This window comes from Nyctereutes procyonoides, unplaced genomic scaffold, assembly GCF_905146905.1.
Source record: "Nyctereutes procyonoides isolate TBG_1078 unplaced genomic scaffold, NYPRO_anot_genome, whole genome shotgun sequence".
In the NCBI taxonomy this organism is placed as follows: Eukaryota; Metazoa; Chordata; class Mammalia; order Carnivora; family Canidae; genus Nyctereutes; species Nyctereutes procyonoides.
In genome coordinates this window covers 32,052,314-32,068,995 of record NW_026575140.1, presented here as the reverse complement: position 1 = coordinate 32,068,995, position 16,682 = coordinate 32,052,314, and the positions used below count along the sequence as shown (strand labels likewise).

At 47.3% G+C, this 16,682-nt stretch overlaps 1 protein-coding gene across 1 annotated transcript in view; it reads right to left on the bottom strand.

The window, feature by feature from the left end:
* The window catches only part of MMEL1 (membrane metalloendopeptidase like 1), a 32,896-nt gene extending 16,421 nt beyond the window's left edge, over positions 1–16,475 (bottom strand). The window contains exon 1 of the mRNA XM_055306800.1: positions 16,319–16,475. Within this exon, the coding sequence (XP_055162775.1) occupies positions 16,319–16,475 (157 nt within the window). The remainder of the gene's footprint in view (positions 1–16,318) is intronic.
* Between the last annotated feature and the right edge of the window lie 207 nt (positions 16,476–16,682).

Sequence of the window (16,682 nt, the reverse complement as noted above, 5' to 3'; positions counted from 1 at the left end):
TACTTTCTGACTCATGGGCCACCTTTCCTCCAACCCTCCTCTGCACAGGATGGGGGCATTGTTTGGTCAGCATTGGGATCTTCCAGGCGGTTGTCAATTCTACCTGGAGTGGGGGTGGGGAAGGGGTGAGGCGGAGGGATGGGAGAGAGTCACATCCAGGCGGAGGGCTTGCCACGTCTGGCCACCTACAGACCTGGCTTGTGGCTGGGTTTCTCCACCAGGCAGGCACATGGAGACCTGGTGGGAAGGAGGGAATGGGGCCTCATGCAGGTCAGAGACTGAAGAGGGTGCAGGAGGCTCCCCAAATGTTGGGTTCTCCCTGGGCTCCCCGGCAATTGGGAGTAGCGTTTATGAAACGTGGTGTCTGGAGTGGGTGGGCAGGGGCATTTCTCTTCTACCTGTTGTCGCAGCTCTTTCCATCTACCATTTGTTCGTCCATCAGTCCAACAACTTTGGTTGATTATTGTAAGCCAGTCTCAGTGCCAGGCACTGAAGATTCTGATATGAGCCCGACAGGGGCCCCGCCTCAGAAAGCCCCAACCCCGCGAGGAAACAACAGAACAGTGCTGGTCGGACCCAGAAATGATGTGGGTTCATGGGTGCTAAGACATGGCTGTCCTGCTGGTGTTTGTCAAGCTCATTAATCCGGAGCCCTGGGATGAGAACTAGACCTTGGACCCTGAAGGGCCATGCCCTCAGGGACAGAGGACAGGAAGGACATGACAAGGAGAAGGGGTTTTTGCTTCTGATCAGGATAAAGAAATTGAAGGTGACCATGGCTCCCTCCCCAGGGAGGAGAATGAGCTGCACATCCAAGAACACGGGGGTTTGCAGAAACCTGCCTGAGCACTGCAGGCAGGAACCTATGGAGTGAGATCCTGGACAGGGAGATGCCCTCCCCAGAAAGAAGGGCCTGTGGTGGCCTTCCCCTGGGCACCGAGGCTCCGGGAGGCTAGTTCTCCACAAAAGGGCTTGAAGTGGGAGGAATGGGTGAGGGTGGAGCCTGTGAGCTGGTGCCAGGGATCCAGCTCCATGCAGTGCACCCACCCACCAGATCCTCCTCATGGGGCATCCCCAGGTCATGGGCAGGGCAGGAAAGCCGAGAGAAGCCCCCCCCCACAAGAAGAAGTAGGCAAACGTGACACATCATTAAGAAAAACCCAAAAGAGTCCAAAGATATGGGCTTGGGTGACCTGACATCACAGTCAGCAAACGAAACATTTAGTGGTTATGAGGATTAAGTTATAAGGTCTGGTACAAAAGGCAGGAAGTGGACGTAGTTTGTGGTGAATATCACCAGAGAAACGAAAATGTTAAGAAAGAGCAGAAGTGAAGAATTGGGTTTACAGGCTTTACCACACCCCCAACCTGCCTAAGAAAGAAGCTGCAGACTACAGCACAAAGGAAAGAGACAAAATAGAATAGAGGAAAACATCCACAAATCCCAAAATGGTGCAGCCACCCTGGAAGCCAGTTTGGGAGGTTCTTACAGAACTAAACACAGTCTTTACAATACGATCCTGCAATTCTGCTCCTGTGTTTCCCCAATTGGTTCAAAAATTCATCTCCACACAAAAACCCAAAAGTGAATTTTATAGCAGGTTTTTTTTTCTGTTTGTAATTCCAAAAAACTAGAAGCAACCATGATGCCCTTCAATGGAGTAATGAATAAGTAAACTATTACGTCCATACAATGGCATTATTATTGAGCAATAAAAAGAAAGAACCGATCAAGCCCCAAAAAGACAAATGGATGAATCCTAAGCGTATATTACTGAGTGCAGAAGCCATCTGAAAAAGCTGCATTCAGCATGATTCCAGTTAGACGACAGTCTGAAAGAACAAGAGCAGAGATGTAGTAGACAATGATCGCCAGGCGTTTGGCAGGGGCGCGGAGTAGCGGAGCTGGATGTAGAACAGAGGAGCACAGGGCAGATTCCCAGGCAGAAAGGGTGGCCAGCCTAAGTCACCTTGGCAATGAATTGTGTGTAAGACCCAAGGCGGAGGAACTGTCCATCAGTGCTGTCCTGTAGTTGGGGAGCTTGTCCCCTGGAATGCATGACATGACTATTTGGATTGAGGGAGTACAGAGGGGCTGGCAGATGGCCGGGCTCGTCACCGCTGCGGTGGGATGTTAGACGGGCCACGGCAGCAGGCTGGAAGGATGCATGTGGTAACGGATTAGAGGCTCCTGTTTAGCCCTGATATAGACACAGAGGATTGCATACAGAAGCGCTACAGATAACATGTACACATGTGGGTTAGCGCGCACACATGTCCTCTATCAGCCACGACCCAGGAGCAAGGATCACACCTAGTAACCCGAGTATGCTTCTAACACTGTCGCCCAAACAAAGGAACCAGGGATCCTTGGAGAAATAGTGGGGACAAAATACACAAGGTAAGCCTGAAACAACTCAAAAGGCTAGAAAGCAAAAAAAGTGTTCCCCTTTCCTCCAAAATCCCAAAGCCACAGGGCTGGGAGTATGTCAGGGGGTGCAGAAGCCACCTGGTGGAGCTCCCAGGGGCCACCGTTGGAACAGTTTGAACAACAAAATAAATTAGTATTGGATTATAATCTGAAGTATAAAATAAATATCCGTGAGTCCATGCTGACATAAATTAATCATGGAGAAAACAAATAAATGGGGGGAAATAGATAAATCCCTCATACAGAAGAATTCCAAATAGTTCATGCAGGTGCTCTGCCTCTCTGGACATGGATTCTAACTCCCCACCCCTTGGATGAGGGCTGCCCATGGTGACTGCCTTTCGATGGGGACAGGATGGAAAGTGACGGGCAGAGTAACTTTATGGTGGAGAAGCCTGACCAACACCATGTGCTCAACCACGACATGGTCAACAACAGTGGTGAGTCACTGGATGTATGTCCCCCTGACTTACGGGCTTCCTTCCCTAAACACCTCACCCCAGTCCAACCATGAGAAAAACATCAGACAAATCCCATCTGAGGGACAGTCTACAGAATAGGGGGAGCCAGGGTCTCTCAAAACTACCAGGATCATAAAAACAAGTCTGAGAAACCATTACAGTCACGAGTAGCCCAAGGAGATCTGACAAATGACGTCATGTGGTGGTGTCCTGTAGGATCCGGGGGCAGAACAGGACCAGAGGGAAGGACAGAGGAAATCTGAATAGAGTGTAGCCTTAGTTAATGGTCATGTAGCAAGGTTCGTTCACTACTTGCAATAATGTATCCTAGTGAGTCACAGGATGTTGACTGGGGATGATGGGAAAGATGGTGTGGCCCAAGTGGTGCACTGCACTATCTTCATAAGGCTGTTCTAAAAAAATGTTTTTTAAAGATTTTATTTATTTATTTGATGACAGACAAAGAGAGCATGCGTGCATGAGCAGGTGTAGGGGCAGAGGGAGAGGGAGAAGTAGAGTCCCCTCCCCACTGAGCAGGGCACCTGATTCAGGACTCAATCCCAGGACTCTGAGATCTGGATCTGAACTGAAGGAAGATGCTTCACCTTCTGAGCCACCCAGGTGCCCCTAAAAATTTTTTTAAATTACTTTAAAACATCTAGAACAGAGGATCTTGGTACCATCGGAATTTATTCTTTTATTATTATTATTATTTTAAATTTTTATTTATTTATGATAGTCACACACACACACACACACAGAGCGGGGGGGGGGGCAGAGACATAGGCAGAGGGAGAAGCAGGCTCCATGCACCGGGAGCCCGACGTGGGATTCGATCCGGGTCTCCAGGATCGCGCCCTGGGACAAAGGCAGGCGCCAAACCGCTGCGCCACCCAGGGATCCCTTATTCTTTTATTATTATAGAGGAGGGAGAGAGGTAGAAATAATGTTAGCAGACTCCACGCAGCACAGAGCCCACCATGACCCTGAGATTGTGACCTGAGCCGAAATCAAGAGTCAGACACTTAACTGACTGAGCCCCCCAGAGGCCCCAATTATTAACTGGAGAACAAAACAGTGAGGCTCTTTTGACACAAAGGCTGAGTAGAAACGAAGACTCCTCTAATGCTTAAACAGGACCAGCAGGAGACACAGCAAACCGACCCCAACAAAGATCTGTTCCCCCTTTGTAATTCCAGAAGGGAGTAGCTTTCCGTACTACACAACTGATGTAGAATCCACTCTCTGGTCTTTTATATTTGTTCACATAACTTCTGTAACATGTGGATTATTTTCACAGAGTCTCTACATTAAAAAAATATTCTGAAAAAAATGTTTTTTGACATTTTTGTCTGTAAGTTTTGCTTTTCTAAAGGTTGACCTTGATTTGAATGATTTATGTTCCCTCGCTGTGTCTATCTGTCCCGAAAAAGAAGGCTATAGAAATCTTGGTCACGTGGAAAACAACCCTCCTCCCTGGAGAGCATTGTGAGCTCAGGCTGGCTGTCATGCGGGTATGGGTATGAGTTCACATGACGATGTGGCCAAGGAAACCTCAAGCTGAGACACTCATTTTAAGCAGGCACAGGCTGGTGGCCTCCCCAGATGCCTGATGGAAAGAAACACATGTTCTCTGGAGGGAAGGTGCTTGGCCCGAGAGACACGGGGTCCCCACAGATGAAGCAGGGCGAGATGGATTCATGCTGATGAAAAGACCAGCTTCCATGAGTGTGCAAAACAGACAGCAGAACTATGATCCCCAAGGATTGGGGTTTTGGGAATTCTCTGATCCCCAAGGTGTGGCCTCAAATCTCCACTCCTTTCTGCCCCCATGCCTTCACCAGAGAACATTTTCTCCTTCCCTTGTGTGTCCATTGGCTCCGTGTCTTGTTTTGGCCAACAGAACTAGGACCCTAGAGCCCAGGAGGCCTGCGTGTCTTCAGCTGTCCTCTTAGACTTCCGCTGGGAGAGGCACCGGCCCTGGCCCGCTTGCTGGTCCTTGTAGGGGGTGCAGTTGACATGGAGAAGAGTAGCCCTGTGAACCCGACCCCGGTCAGCTGACTTGTGCCATGGCTGTGTGTGTGTTCCTATAAACGAATGCCGTTCTAATCCCTGACCCCGGGGCAGTTTGTCAGGCAGCAATGCCTCACTGACACAGAAAATAATCCAAGTGTGTTTGAAGAAGTAAAAGGAAACATTGAAAACAAGGTTATGAAACATTGAAAACAAGGTCATGAAACATTTAGTTTGTGAAAGAATAAACTATAAATTCATTCTAGAAACACAAAAGAATGGAGTTGCTGAGATTAAATTTTAAAAAATATTTTATGTATTAATTTTTAATTTAAGTTCAACTTGCCAACATATAGTATAACACCCAGTGCTTCCCATCAAGTGCCCTCCTCAGTGTTCATCACCCAGTCACCCCATCTCCCCGCCCTCCTTCCCTTCTGCAACCCTTTGTTTGTTTCCCAGAGTTAGGAGTCTCTCATGGTTTGTCTTCGTCTCTAATTTTTCCTCACTCAGTTTCCCCTCCTTTCTTTCCCTTATGGTCCCTTTCACTATTTCTTTCTTTCTTTCTTTCTTTCTTTCTTTCTTTCTTTCTTTCTTTCTTTCTTTCTTTCTTTCTTTCTTTTTAAAAGATTTTATTTATTTATTTATTCATAGAGACCCAGAGAGAGAGAGAGAGAGAGAGAGAGAGAGGCAGAGACACAGGCAGAGGGAGAAGCAGGCTCCATGCAGGGAGCCCGATGTGGGACTTGATCCAGGGTCTCCAGGATCACACCCCAGGCTGCAGGCCGTGCCAAACTGCTGTGCTACTGGGGCTGCCCCCTTTCTTTCTTTCTTTCTTTCTTTCTTTCTTTCTTTCTTTCTTTCTTTCTTTCTTCTTTCTTTCTTCTTTTTAAGATTTATTTATTCATGAGAGACGCAGGGAGAGAGAGGCAGAGACACAGGCAGAGGGAGAAGCAGGCTCCACACAGGGAGCCCGATGTGGGACTCGATCCCAGGTCTCCAGGATCACGCCCTGGGCCAAAGGCAGGCACCCAACCACTGAGCCCCAGGGATCCCCCTTTTCACTATTTCTTGTATTCCACCTATTCCACCTATCAGTGAGACCATACGATGATTGTCCTTCTCCGATTGACTTACTTCACTCAGCATATGCCCTCCAGTTCCATCCACGTTGAGGCAAATGGTAGGTATTCATCCTTTCTGATGGCTGAGCCATATTCCATTGTATATACCACATCTTCTTAATCCATTCATCTGTCAAAGGACATCGAGGCTCCTTCCACAGTTTGGCTATTGTGGACATTGAGCTATGAATATTGGGGTGCAGGTGTCCCGGCGTTCACTCTATCTGTATCTTTGTGGTAAATATCCAGTAGTGCAATTGTTGGGTCATAGGGTAGCTCTATTTTCAACTTCTTTAGGACCCTCCACACAGTTTTCCAGAGTGGTTGCACCAGTTTGCATTCCCACCAACAGTGCAGGAGGGTCTCCCCTTCTCCACATCCTCTCCAACACCTGTGGTTTCCTGTCTTGTTAATTTTTGCCATTCTCACTGGTGTGAGATGGTATCTTGTTGTGGTTTCGATGTGTATTTCCTGATGACAAGTGATGTGGAGCATTTTTCATGTGTCTTTTGGCCATGTTTAGGTCTTCTTTGGAGAAATGTCTGTTCATGTATTCTGCCCATTTCTTGACTGGATTGTTGAGTTTGATAAGTTCTTTAAAGATCTTGCATACTAGCCCTTTATCTGACATGTCATCTGCAAATATCTTCTCCCTTTCAGTAGGTTGTCTTTTGTTTTGTTGACTGTTTCCTTTGCTATGCAGAAGATTCTTATCTTAATGACGCCCCAATTGTTCATATTGCTTTTGTTTCCCTTGTCTCTGGAGACATGTCTAGCAAGAAGTTGCTGCAGCCGAGGTCACAGAGGTTGCTGCCTGTGTTCTCCTCTAGGATTTTGATGGATTCTTGTCTCACATTTAGATCTTTCAACCATTTTGAGTCTATTTTTGCGTGTGGTGTAAGAGAATGGTCCGGTTTCATTCTTCTGCATGTGGCTGTCCAGTTTTCTCAACACCGTTTATTGAAGACTTTTTTTCCATTGGATATTCTTTCTTGCTTTGCTTGGTCAAAGATGAGTTGACCATAAAGTTGAGGGTCCATTTCTGAGTTCTCTATTCTGTTCCATTGATCTGTATGTCTGTTTTTGTGCCAGTACCATACTGTCTTGATGATCATGGCTTTGTAATAGAGCTAAGTCAGGAATTGAGATGCCCCCAGCTTTGTTTTTTTTTTTTTTTTAGTATTTTATTTATTCATTCATGAGAGACACAGAGAAAGAAGCAGAGACATAGGCAGAGGGAGAAGCAGGCTCCCTGTGGGGAGCTCCATGTGGGACTTGATCCTGGGACTGGGATCATGCGCTGAGCCAAAGGCAGACACTTAACTGCTGAGCCACCCAGGCATCCCCAGCGTTGGTTTTCTTTTCAACATTCCTCTGGCTATTGGGGGGTCTTTTCTGGTTCCATACAAATTTCAGGATTATTTGTCCAGCTCTGTGAAAAAAGCCCATGGTATTTTGATGGGGATTACACTGAATATGTAGATTGCTCTGGGTAGCATAGATATTTTCACGATATTTATTATTCCAATTCATGCTCATGGAATGTTTTCCCATCTCTTTGTATCACCCTCAATCTCTTTCATAATTGTTCTATAGTTTTCAGAGTACAGATCCTTCACCTTTTTGTTTAGGTTTATTCCTAGGTATCTTATGTTTTTTGGTGCATTTGTAAATTGGATTGTTTCCTTAATTTCTCTTTCTTCTGTCTCATTGTTAGTGTATAGAAATGTCGCTGATTTCTGTGCATTGATTTTATAACCTGACACATTGCTGAATTCCTATATGAGTTCTAATAATTTTGGGGTGGAGCCTTTTGGGTTTTCCACATAGAGGATCATGTCAACTGCAAAGACTGAGAGTTTGACCTCTTCTCTGCCAATGTGGATGCCTTTTATTTCTTTTTGTTGTCTGATTGCTGAGGCTAGATCTTCTAGTACTATTTTTTTTTTTTGAGAGAAATTAAGAAAGGGAGTGCAAGTGGGAGGAGGAACAGAGGAGGAGAGAGAGGGAGGGGGAAAGAATCTCAAGCCAACTCAGAGCTCAGCACAGATCCTGACGCAGGGCTCCATCTCAAGACCCTGAGATCATGACCTGAGCTGAAACCAAGAATCAAATTCTCAACTGACTGAGCCATCCAGGTGCCCCCACTGAGATTAAATTTAAAAATAAATCTAAAATGGATTTTTTTCACTGAGGTGTACTGTTTATTTTGCTGATTGAAATCTGAGTGACAGCATGCCATCTAATCATGGGGTTTCATCTAAACCTTTACTGCACTGCCGTACAGAAGTATTCAGATATATTTTTGGAGAACTGACATTTTGCAAAACACAACCAACATTTTAGTTCGTATATGAGAAAATGCAGTGTCCTAAAGGGTATGTGTTCCAAGTTATTGCAGGTTATTTTTGGAAGAATTTCTGCAGATATAACACAGGTGAGTAGAGGTTTACCGAATTTGAATGTATTTCAGAATAATTTACCCAGAATGCAGGACCAAGTCAGAGAGGGAAACTCTCCCGAGATGCAGAGGACAGCATGGGAAGGATACACATGTAATCAGGATTTTAGAATGGGAGAAGAGAGGTCCTGTGGGAAACACAATATTCAGAAAGATAGTATACAACTCCCTGCAATAAATATATGGTGTCAGTGCTGATTCAGGAAGCATAATCTCTCCAGAGCAGAATGAACAAAACACATTTGCATAGCTAAATGCCTCATGGTAAAAGTGAAAAATACCGAAGATAAAGAAAAGCTCAGAGGGAAAGAAAGTTCCTGATGAAGAATAACAGACGGGCCCAGATTCCTGGACAGTGGCAATGGAAGCCAGAAGACTGTGGGACTAAGTCTTTAAGCCACTGAGGGATAACTAGGTCCAGATTTGTTCCACCAGCTAAACTATCCCTGAAGGACAGGTGATCCAATGAAGTTATTTTCAAATAAACAAACAATGTTTACTACTGAAAGATATTTAGTTAGTTAGTTAGTTATAAAAGATGTTATTTACTTATTTGACAGAGAGAGACAGAGAAAGCATGCACAAACAGGGAGAGTGGCAGGCAGAGGGAGAAGAAGAAGCAAGCTCCCCGCCAAGCAGGGAGCCTGATGCAGGGCTCCATTCCAGGACCCCAGGATCATGACCTGAGCTGAAGGCAGATGCTTAACTGACTGAGCTACCCAGGGGTCCACCACTGAGAGATTTTTAAAGCGCTGCCCCCCAAACTTGCCTGATCACAAGAGAGGTCTCATGTGCTCGATCTGGTATAGATCTGGAGACTGCACCCGGGCTAAGGCCTGTTCTGCCCTGACTGTGGTTCTATCTGAGTTCAGAGTTGAAGCCCTGACCCCCAGTAGGACTGAGGAGTGATAAAGGTTAGATGAAGTCATGGGGTGGGGCCCTGATCCTGAGAAGAAGAGAGACACCAGAATGCCCTCTCTCTACCCATGAGGACGCAAGGGGAAGGTGGCTGGCTGGGAGCCCAGAAGAGAGTTCTCACCAGGAAATGCCTTGATCTTGAACTTTCAGCCTATAGTGTGCTGTTACGGCAGCCTGAGCAGACCCGGACAGGTCCCAAGGTGCTGAGGTTATTCACCCCAGGTTATTCTGATTACCAGCAAATTAGGCAACACTGTCCTAAATCAGTGCTCCCCATAATTCACTGCAGATGAATTATGTGGGAATGCAATGCTAATTCTAACCTGGTAGGCCTGAGACAGGTCCTGAGTCTCTGAACTTCTAACAAGCTCCCAGGGGAGACTGACACCACTGCTCCGCAGACCACATTTTGAATAGGAGGCTCCAAAAGTATGTACTTTGGAAAGAAGAAAAGTAATTTCATAAGAAGTGCCTGAGATGGAAGAAGAGTGATGAGCAAAGAAGCTGATGAGGACATGAGAAAGCCAAAATTAACATTGATTGCATTAAATAATGCTGCCTCTGTGTGGCAGAGGAAAATAAGATAGAAACCAAGTGCTACTCACTATAACATGGAATCAGGGTGGGAGGGAAGAAGAGCCGACCTGCTCTGAATGCTCGCATGTTTGGAAGAGATATGGAGGTGTTGATGAACTGAACACTTATTCAGTTAAATATGCATACACAGATCTAAGGTACGACAGTTCTGCTTTTTGCTTAGAATGTCAAAATTCACAACAGAATACCATTCCCATCCTAACAACAAGAAAAATCCAGATAACCTACAGATGTCACAACTTCACTGGAGCCTATCTAGGACCTGGCTGAGGTCAGAGGTCAGGGAGTGACAAGCTCCTCCAAGCAGAGATGATACTGTGTCCCCTTTGACAGGACTTAGGAGTGAGATGGTCACCACACAAGGGGGTTAGAAGAACTGAGATACAGTTTTAATATATTCTTTTTTTCTTCTTAAAGATTTACTTATTTGGGAGAGAGAAAAAGAGCACAAGCAGGGGGAGGAGCAGAGGAAGAGGGAGAAGCAGACTCCCCTCTGAGCAGGGAGCTCAACCTGGGGCTGGATTCCAGGACCCTGAGATTATGACCTGAGCCCATGGCAGACACTTGATCCACTGATCAACCCAGGAACTCCAATATTAATGTGTTATTTTTTAAAAACTATTTTTTCTCTTTCTTTTTTTTCTTTTTTTTAATTTTTATTTATTTATGATAGTCACAGAGAGAGAGAGAGAGGCAGAGACACAGGCAGAGGGAGAAGCAGGCTCCATGCACCGGGAGCCCGACGTGGGATTCGATCCTGGGTCTCCAGGATCGCGCCCTGGGCCAAAGGCAGGCGCCAAACCGCTGCGCCACCCAGGGATCCCTTAAAAACTATTTTTTAGAAAGATTTTATTTATTCATGAGAGAGGCAGAGATACAGGCAGAGAGAGAGAGAAGCAGGTTCCCCACGGAAACCCTGATGCATGACTCCATCCCAGGACCCTGGGATCACGATGTGAGTCGAAGGCAGATGCTCAACCACTGAGCTACCCAGGTGTCCCAGTATCAGTGTTTTCTTAAAGGCCACGTGTGAGTTAGCTGGAATAGCTGGGACCACAGACTCTGTAAACTGTAGGACAAAGAGCAAAAGAGCGAAAGAATACTGAACGGAGTATCCGGATATTGTGGGATGATAACATCGAACCATCTGAAGACATGCATGTGGAGTCCCACAAAGAGACCGAGAAAGAGCAGAAGAAATATTTAAAAAGATAATGGTTGAGAGTTTCCCAAAATTAATGAAGGAAAACAAAGCCCCAGATTCCAAAGACCACAAACAGCATGAATACCAAAATACACGCACGCACTCCACCCCCGGACACACCACAAACCAAAAGTAAAGAGAAGGTCTTGAGGGCAGAAGAGAGAGAAAAACACTAGAGCGAGAAAAAACAAAGACAGGAATGATGGTAGACTTTCCACTGGCAGCCATGGGAGCCAGACGGCCACGGAGTCCCTCAGAGGAAACAAACTAACCAACCAGTTAACCCAGAATTCTAGACGCAGGAACAGCATCTTGCAAGAGGCAGATGAAATGCAGACTTTTCCAGACAAACCAAAGCTGAGGGAATTCATTTCCGGCATACCTGCCTGCGATAAATGCTAATGGGAGTTCTCCAGGAAGGAGGAAAATGCTAGAATTTGGATCCAGGTGAAAATAAAGAACGTAGCACACTGGGATGTTGGTTTTTTTTTTTTTAAAAAAACAAAACAAAACAAAAACAAAAACAAAACAAAACAAAACAAAACAAGTCAGCTAGCCTTGTAAGGCTCACCCAGACCCAGAATTCATGGAATTCTAGAAAGGTAACTATATGCCTTATATTTGCATAGGCTCAGATCATATTAACCATGCCTCATCACCACCTACTAACCATTATGTAGAGCAAGAATTATCCTCTTCTGCAGATTTATATATTCTTTGGCTTTCAGAGATGATAGGATCTCAGCGATTCAGCCTAATGTCCTCTTCTCAAAAAGTGGAACCTGAGATGAGGGAAGTAAGCCATCTGGCATCACACATGCAGGATAAACAAGCTCTGGGCACTGTCTCCATTTACAAACTTTTGCAAGGACTTTTTCCACTCAAGCCTGTAACATTTTGCAGGAGACAACAAATCCAACTACTTGTGCAGCAAACAAGAAGCTGCTCGTTTTAAAATAATTATTTGGAGAAAAGATCAGAGAGGTGAGGAGAGCTTTAAAATTTAGAAATGTCATTTTGAACAGACTCGATTCTACAATAATTAACAGGAAGGCTATTGGTGAGCTGCTGGTACTTTGTACTCAAGCCCCATCCCACAACTAACTAAAATCTATCTTATGAGCAAGAGGTTGATATTTGAGAGGCGTAAAGACAGGCTTGTAATAAAATAATTTGAAAGAAAGAAAGGAAACCTCTTGAACAAGGCAGCTATTAATGATGAGGAAGCCAGATATGGGCAGGAAGCTCAGCTGTGAATCTTACTCAGGAGAAATTTTGTAGACTGTGCCTGTGACTTTACCCCAAAGCCCAGATGTGTCTATACTGGGAGGGCAGGCTTGGCTGGTGTAGGCAGCTAAATCTGACTTCCCTTCAGTAACCACCCTGGTGGGGGGTAGGGGGAAGGACAAAACCCGCTATTTCATTATTACACCTGATCACAAATAGCACGACAGACCTAGACATTTCTCTCCAGTGTTATCGATGTGTTAAATCATGGTCCTCAAGGAAGCCTCTAATGTACATACTGTGCTGGGTCCCATTTTACAGATAGGGAAACAAAGCTCAGAGGCATGAAGGAAACCTGCCAAGGTCATGCAGGTCCGATTTGGGGGAGCTGGCATGCCTAGCCATGCCTGGGCGTTTACCAGAACCTTCTAACGCCTCCCCGCCATCCCACAATGGCAGTGAAAAAGATTCAAAGTCAAGGCTTAGAAACAGGAAGACACTTCAGTCCAGGGATTGGCAATATTATTCTTTAAAGGGCCAAGTAATAAATAGTTTAGGCTTTGTGAGTCACATATAGACTCAGTTCACATACAACTGAACTTGTAGCATGAAAATATCCAAAGATTATAGGGATCCCTGGGTGGCGCAGCGGTTTGGCTCCTGCCTTTGGCCCGGGGCGCGATCCTGGAGATTCGGGATCTAATCCCACGTCGGGCTCCCGGTGCATGGAGCCTGCTTCTCCCTCTGCCTGTGTCTCTGCCCCACCCCCCTGTATGACTATCGTAAATAAATAAAAAAAAATAAAAAAAAGAAAATATCCAAAGATTATACATAAATAAATGGGCACAGCTCTGTTCCAATAAAGCTTTTATTTACAAAACAGGGGCTGCAGTTTGCTGGCCTCTGTGCTAGACAGTGGTCGTCACTGCTTGTAGGAGCAGGATTCTAGGGTGGGCAGGATTGCAAATGTGGGGCTGTATGTCCCACTCTAATTTCTATAAAAAGTTTGATTTTCTGAGGCACCTTGGTGGCTCAGTGGTTGAGCGTCTGCCTTCAGCTCAGGTCATGATCCTGGGGTCCTGGGACTGAGTCCTGCATCGGGCTCCCTGCATGGAGCCTGCTTCTCCCTCTGCCTATGTCTTAGCTTTGCTCTGTGTGTCTCTCATGAATAAATAAATAAAATCTAAAAAACCCCAAAAACCAAAAAAACTATTTGATTTCCTGAAAAGGGGTTGTCTATAACTTCTAAAATAACAGCTATTAAAAAAAAAAAGTCTGGGATCCCTGGGTGGCGCAGCGGTTTGGCGCCTGCCTTTGGCCCAGGGCGCGATCCTGGAGACCCGGGATCGAATCCCACATCGGGCTCCCGGTGCATGGAGCCTGCTTCTCCCTCTGCCTGTGTCTCTGCCTCTCTCTCTCTCTCTGTAACTATCATAAACAAATAAAAATTAAAAAAAAGATTTAAAAAAAAAAGTCTAAGGTGACCCCTTAAAGGACAGTCATTTGAAACTTGCAAGTTAGCTGAGGGGAGACTAGACAACAAAATAATAGAGCAACCAAAAGAAGCTGAGAGAAAATAGAGGCACAAAGATGCATTAAAGAACATGATAGAAAAACCATGCATTTCGGTAATCATAGTGACTTCAAATAGACCCAAGGCTTCAGGGAAAAGACAAAGACCCTAACCCAGCTATACACTGCTGCAAGAGACACACTGAGAGCTAAAGTCACACAAAGTTTGAAAGAAAAATGGAAGAAAACAGGCTGAGCTAATGATCATGAGTAGTTAGATTCGTATTAGACAAAACAGAAAAAAAATTTAACATTTTTAACATTTATTGAGGATTCTTGCCCAAATCTGTCCATATCCTAAAGGTTGCAAACTTTCTAACTCTACTGCTCCTTCCAGTACATTAGAGGGGGAAAAATATCATAATCTCCAAATCCACAACAATAAAACAATGTTGGAAACTGCCATAGAACACAAGTGAAAAAAAATTTTCTAAGAACCACAGGACTATAAATTCAGGAAGGAAAAATGACAAAAAATGACAAAACAATTTTAGGCAAAAGGCTTATTAAGGTAGAAAGGGTTGCCGTGCAATGAAAGGTCGTGGAAGATAAGCTAATTCTGGATTTGTATTCACATAATAACGGAGTCTCAAAGTAGGCAAATTGCTACTTGGCCCAATTATGGGGAAAATAGGGAATTCTCTAGATCAAGACTTAACACAAGAAAATGAAAACCCTAGATATACAGAAGACTTGACTGATCTAATGGATGTATTTGGGTCTCTGACTTCCCCTAACAGCAGCTGGGCGTCCTCCACGAATTCACACGGGTTATTGGCAGCACTTGACTGCGTGTTAATCCTGAAGCGATTCAGCAAATAGCAAAGACTCGGTACCACATAAACCACAGTTCCTGACAACAATGCAGTTAATGCAGAAACCAATTAAAAAAGGTAACTTAGAAAGATCTCCATGCATCTAGAAATTTTTTAAAAATAAAGATTTCAAAATAACTCATGAATCAGTGAAAAAAATCATAGTGGAAATGAAAAAGTGCCTAGAATTAAATAGTAACACTGCATGTAAACCCTCCCACACACCCAACAGCTCCCGAGGTTGACATTGGCTGGAGGGGTCACTTCTGGGGGTGGGGGAATGGGGGTTCTGCCAAAGGAGCCCCAGCAGAGACCCCATTTGTGTTGAGGAGACCACCAGGAGAGGGCAGACAGGGTCGGGAGGGTCCCTCTTGTCGGGTGGGTTCAAGCTACCCCACTCCACCCGGGACAGGACAGGGGTCCCTTCATGCCCCATAGCTGGAGTGGGGGTCAGGGACCAGCCTCTAACCAACCAAGGGAGCCTCTAACCAACCAAGGTGCTCAGAGGTCTGGGCTCCCCAGGGCTCTCTGTGCAGCCTGTGGCCCATCTTCCCTGCAGGGGACCCAGAGGGGCCAGGGACCAAAGCAGCTGGCAGGGGCCCCCCAGGCGCCTGGACGGCGGAAGCAGCTCTGGGCTGGGATGTAGCCAAGCAATGGATGGACGGTCCTGCTGCAGCGCAGACGGCCCCAGTCAGACCAGTGAGGAACGTTCTAGCACAGAGGTTGCCATGCTCAGCTGTGGAGAGTGCCGGGGGAGCCCCTGTCCTGCCCTGGGCCCGCGCCCTCGCCCGCCCTCGGGAGGAGCAGCGCAGTGCACCGCAGCTGTGACGGGCAGCCGGGCGGCCGTGCCCGACGTGGCACCGTGGGCTGTGGGGGCAAGTTTGCCTGTTGCCCGGTGCAGGCACAGGAGCCCCCTGCAGCCCCGACGCGGACAGGTCCACGTCCACGGGGGGGGGGGGGGGCGGGGAGCGGGGGAGGGGACCAGAGGGGCGGAGCAGCCCTGCCACGCCCCCGTCTCTCTGCCCCAGGCTGACCCCTCCCACCAGGTTGCCGTGAGCGCGGCGGGTCTGGGTGACCGTGACCTTCAGCGGGGCGGGGGAGGCAGACCGGGCAGGTCCTTCCCCGCAGCGGCCATGGAGACGCAGGTGCGCGGGTATGGGCAGGGGGTGGGGTGTCCCCGGCCACCATGGCTCCTGCTGCCGGCCACGAACTGCAGTGCGTGGTGTCGCAGCGGGCGCTGCCTGCGGGAGGGGAGGGGGCTGCGCGGGTGGTGCGGGGGACCCGGTCTGTGCATCTCAGGAGTCCTGGAGGAGCCCGCCGCGCAGAGCCTGCAGGACTGGCCGGTGCCAGCCTGCCCTGGACAGAGCCTTCTGGAAGGGGCTGCCGGCGCCCTGCAGGTCAGTGCCCAGGACAGAGAAGACTGGCTCCTCACGGTGGGCGAGCACGTTGGCCCTTCTGAAGGTGGGGGCGTGGGGGTGGGGGAGCCTTCACTCACCTCTGCTGTTGGCAGCATAGAGGAGGCCCAGGGCCACCAGGGCACCGGTCACCAGGAGCAGCAGCAGCAGCAGCCCCCCCTCCAGGAAGCCTCGGTGCTTCTGTCCCGGCCAGCCAGCAATCTCCACCATCCCTACCGGGCTTTCGGGCTTCCCCATCACCAAGTCTCTAGCCAGGGGAAAGTGCAGAGCTGAGAAACCCCAAGGTCGAGGGCAGGGGCTGTGTCTGGCCTGGGTGGGGACAGCAGGGCAGGGGAGACTCCTGTGGAACCCCGGAGGCCCTGACCGAGGCCGGGAGGCCTGATGCTGGCTGGGAGCAGGTGCTGGTCCTTTGAGGACGTTGTGCTCCTCTCCCATTGCCAAGTC